The following is a 4,443-nucleotide window of genomic DNA, read 5'->3' as shown; positions in this document are numbered from 1 at the left end:
ACAAATACTTAAAAAAATAAAAATATAACCTAAGAAACAGAGCAAAATGGTAACAGGTACCAACCATGCTCAAGGTCCCTGTTCATGGCTTACAGTTAGATTCTGAAGGAGTAACACGGATGCAAAGACTTACCTTTTCCTTAAATACTGCTTCATTCCATCCCTGCAGCCTTGAAATGGACTCATTCATCATTTTTTCTTGGCAGATGTTCAGTTTTTCTTTTTCGATTACATCAGCATTACTAGTCAGAAGGAAGCACTTGCTCCCTCTTGCTCTTCCTCTGCCTGTTAGAAAATAAACATTTTACGGTGTCTTTGATGTAAAACTCTGACAAATCTGAGAATGTGAACGAAGCAGGGCTATTCCTAAAATTCAACTTTGGTTCACTGAATCCCACTTTCTGGAAAAGCCGAGCTGGTAGGGTGTGGAGTCAAACGCAGGTGTGCAGCTGCACATTAAACATTCAGACAAACAAGGAGCCCACTTTAGGCTGCTTGCTCAGGGTCTCCCTGGTGCAGTGTGATGGGACAGACACATTCTTAGAGACACTGCTTAAAAACAACCCAGCAAGCACCTCCCGGATGACACTGTGACGGCCCCAAAGATGAATGATAAACAGATGGGGAAATGGGGAAATAAGAGATGTTCACAGGACTTCACTGGTGGTCCAGTGGATGGGAATCTACCTGCCAATGCAGGGGAAACAAGTTAAAGTCCTGGTCCAGGAAGATGCCACATGCCACGGGGCAACTAAGCTTGTGTACCACAACTACGCGCCCACGTGCTCTGAAGTCTGCACACCCTAGAGCCTGTGCTCTGCAATAACACAACCCACCATAACGAGAAGCCCGCATACCACAACTGGAGCAAAGCCCGAGCAAAAAGCAAGGAAAACCCAGCACAGCCAAAAATAAATAAATAAAACTTTTAAAAAAGAGACATGTTCACAACCACCAGAATATAGGTGGAAAATGAGAAGTGGTATAAGAAAGATGGATAAAAGGGCCATGGGCATTCAAATTAGAGATGATTGCCAGCTGGGAGACTGAGGAAGCGGTGATGTGGAAGCAGGGGAAGAGAAACAAAGAGCAGCAGCAGCAATACATGAGCAAGTCCTTCAAACAGGAAAAAGGATGAAGCCAGGGAGGCTGAAGTGGATAATGCACAAAGTGGAAGAATGGGAAATAAGGTTGGAAACATAAGAGGGTGCCGGATTTTGAAAATGCTTTAACATCAAGAAGATTTGGGAACCATGGGAGTTTCTATACAGGGAGGTGACATGCTCAGAGCTGTTTTTCAGGAAAAATAATGTGGCAGCTGTAGTTATGGAAATTAAGAAAAAATAAGAAAGACTAGTTAGGAGGCTGCCTAGTTCCAGTGGGAGAACTCCTTGCACATCCTTTCTGGCACACAAGGGACCCCCCAGCACCTAAGCACAGCCATGAACGGCTCACATGTGACTGCCGAAGCCTCAAAGCTGGAATTTTCCTTCCATCAACATGTCAGCCAATATTAACCAAGTAAGCAATATTCATTGTGAACAAGAACAAAAACAGACAAAATTGTGGACAAAACTGTAGCCACCCCATCCTGACCAAGTAGGTCACCATAAGGGCCGGTGATAGAAGGGGCCACCATGCCGCCAGTCACAGCAAAGGAGAAGAGCTGGAAGGACAGACACGTTCACAAGTCAGACAAGATGGCAGCCTTTGAGTCCTGGCATCACAGCTCTTCTTACCTCTGGTCTGGATCATTTTGATGACATTGCCCACATACTCATAGAGGATGACCAGATTGCACTGAGCAATGTCAATGCCTTCATCGGCGACCGAGGTAGCAATTAGAATCTTGCTGTCTCTGTTGGTTCGGAATGCATCCAGTGCACACTTCTGTGCTGGGAGCGTCATTCCTGTGTCAGAGGGCATGACATAACTCACCAAGAGGGACCTTTACCCTTGGAAAAACAGCCGTTAATTATGGAAAGCTTACGACACGCCAGGTACTGTGATAAGTGCTTTACATTCATGATCTCACAACACCCCTCGGGGAAGGGCCTATCCCTGTCCTTGCTTTAGAGAAGATAAGGTGGGGGTCTAACATCTTGGACTCTATCACAAGTCTGCCTGACCTCAAATTCCAGCTGCAGCACCTACTAGCTATGTGGTTTCAGTCACGATATCTCAAAACAAATATTAAACTTATTGAAAAAATACCAACAGCTGGACAAATACCATATAATACCACTTATGTGTAGAGTCTAAAGAAAAGGGTACAAATGCATGTATTTACAAAACCGAAGTAGAGTCATGCATGTAGAAAACAAACATGGTTACCAGAGGGTAAGGGGGGAGGGATAAACAGAGACTGGGACTGACATATACACACCATTACATACAAAACAGATAACTAATAAGAACCTGCTCAATACTCTGTAATGGCCTCTGTGGGAAAAGAATCTAAAAAAAAGAGTGGCTGTATGTATATGTGTAACCGATTCACTTAGCTGTATACCTGAAAGTAACGCAACTATTTCCAATAAATCAACTATTTCCAATAAAAATTTTAAAAATATATCAATAGCTAACTGTAACACCTTTGTGCACATACAGGAGTCCTCAGCTAACAAGACCTTTTCACATCTACTTACTCACTGCAACTTCACAAGGCCCTTTTTAGGTTGATATGGCAAATGTTATGATTCCCCTTTATTACAGGTGAAAACCTGGAGGTTTTGGAGGGATGGTAAACTGACAGCTAACTAGCAAAACCAGGCTTGGGATTTAAGTTGAGGACCCTACCACCGTGCAGTTTCCAGCCACTGATACACTGAGAAGAGCAGGAACTTAAGTGGTCTCCACCTCAGAGTTAACAGAATTTATAAAAGTTCCAACTCTGTCCCAGTATATTGGCAGCAAAATCTTGAGATATATTTTGCTGAGGCCAAAACAATTTCTTTTCAACATGATCTACTGAACAATGAACATGCCCAAGACAGACACCACACTTCACTAATTTCTGAACTTAACTATTTGTTCATCAAACATTTATTCTGCAATTATGGTTTGTCAGATAAGGATAGAATGGTTAAAAGGTTCATTTTTATCTAAAGGGAGCTCCTAGTTTGTAGAAGAAGGCTATACATGGGAAAGTATAATTCAATATGATGACAATGAATGGAGCCAGAACTGTGTGCTGTGGGATGTGGGCAAGGGAGACTCCGCCCTAGTGGTCTAGACTTAGGAGGAGGGGGAGGCTGCCCGGCAGAAGCACAGTTACTGGCACAGAGTGAGTTCTCAATGAATGTGGGTGGATGGTGGATGGATAGATGAATGAATGAATGGATCGATGAATGGAGGGATGGACAAACAAATATCTTCTAGGTGCTTATGTATGGATGAATAACAAAGTTTGAAAATCAAGTTGGACTCATGCTGGAGTCATATGGCAGAAGCCTCTGAATTCCAACCACAACCTCATTTGGTAAGCCAACTATTCAAAATCTGACTTTGCTTTTTAGATTAGTGAGGCTTAAATTTTGCATAAAGGGAAACTTCAAGGGTGATGACCGAGGACTGAGAGCAGGACTGTTTATTATAAAGAGCACTAAATAAGAGATACAGTGAGGACTTGTCGTTGCTTGTCACTGAGGCGTGGGGAGCAAGGCTGTGAGAATGTCAGCATGAGGACTGACCACTGAGGATCAAAGGTAGCCTTTCATCCTTTAACCCCCCTACCCAGATTTTAGGATTATCTCTAGGACTTTTTAAAATTATAAAATACATAATGCATGTAAGTTTTTTACACTTTAAAGAATAACAATAAAATAGACAGCATTTCTATTTCCAGTTAATCTACTGGTTGAAAATTTGAGCAAGAGAGTAATATACTCAAACAATATTAAAAACAAAACAAAACTTTGGTTTTGTCTGCAGGACATATAGGAGGAGGAAAGTCTACAAGTTTCTGACATTTGGGCATGGTGATGGCTTTTCAATGTGTCCACTGAGCTAGGCTGAACTGCAGTCCCCAGATATTCACCTAGGTGTTTCTGTGAAGGGAATTTGCAGATGTAATTAAACTTCTTAAATCAGTTGATATGGTTACTCAATAGGGACTTCATTTTAGGCAGGTCTGACCTAAACAAGGCAGCCCTTGAAAAGAGGACTGAGGTGATCCGTGACCTCAGAGACTCTGGACAGCTCATGCCTATGGGATTCCACCTGATCCTGGCCTGCCCTGCAAACTCAGACTGGCTTTGCCAGTCCAGGTGTGTGTCAGTTCCTTGTGCTAAATCCCTGTGTGCCTGTCTGTGTACAGTAGACATGTGTTGCTATATATATATATGAATGTATTTATAATCTCCTACTGGTTTTGCTTCTCTGGTTGAACCCTGACTGATACAAGTACTAAGAATTAAAATATATATGTTCTTATATATATAT

The 4,443-nt window shown here is 42.3% G+C and overlaps 1 protein-coding gene across 1 annotated transcript in view; it reads right to left on the bottom strand.

The window, feature by feature from the left end:
* Positions 1–4,443, bottom strand: part of DDX58 (DEAD (Asp-Glu-Ala-Asp) box polypeptide 58) — a 46,969-nt gene that overhangs the window by 11,992 nt on the left and 30,534 nt on the right. Inside the window, exons 15-16 of the mRNA XM_010839604.1 lie at positions 1,740–1,910; positions 134–285 (exon numbers count right to left, since the gene is read on the bottom strand). Of these exons, the coding sequence (XP_010837906.1) occupies positions 134–285; positions 1,740–1,910 (323 nt within the window). The remainder of the gene's footprint in view (positions 1–133; positions 286–1,739; positions 1,911–4,443) is intronic.

Source organism: Bison bison, unplaced genomic scaffold (genome assembly GCF_000754665.1).
Source record: "Bison bison bison isolate TAMUID 2011002044 unplaced genomic scaffold, Bison_UMD1.0 scf7180017864123, whole genome shotgun sequence".
In the NCBI taxonomy this organism is placed as follows: domain Eukaryota; kingdom Metazoa; phylum Chordata; class Mammalia; order Artiodactyla; family Bovidae; genus Bison; species Bison bison.
This window is presented reverse-complemented; position numbering and strand designations above follow the sequence as displayed.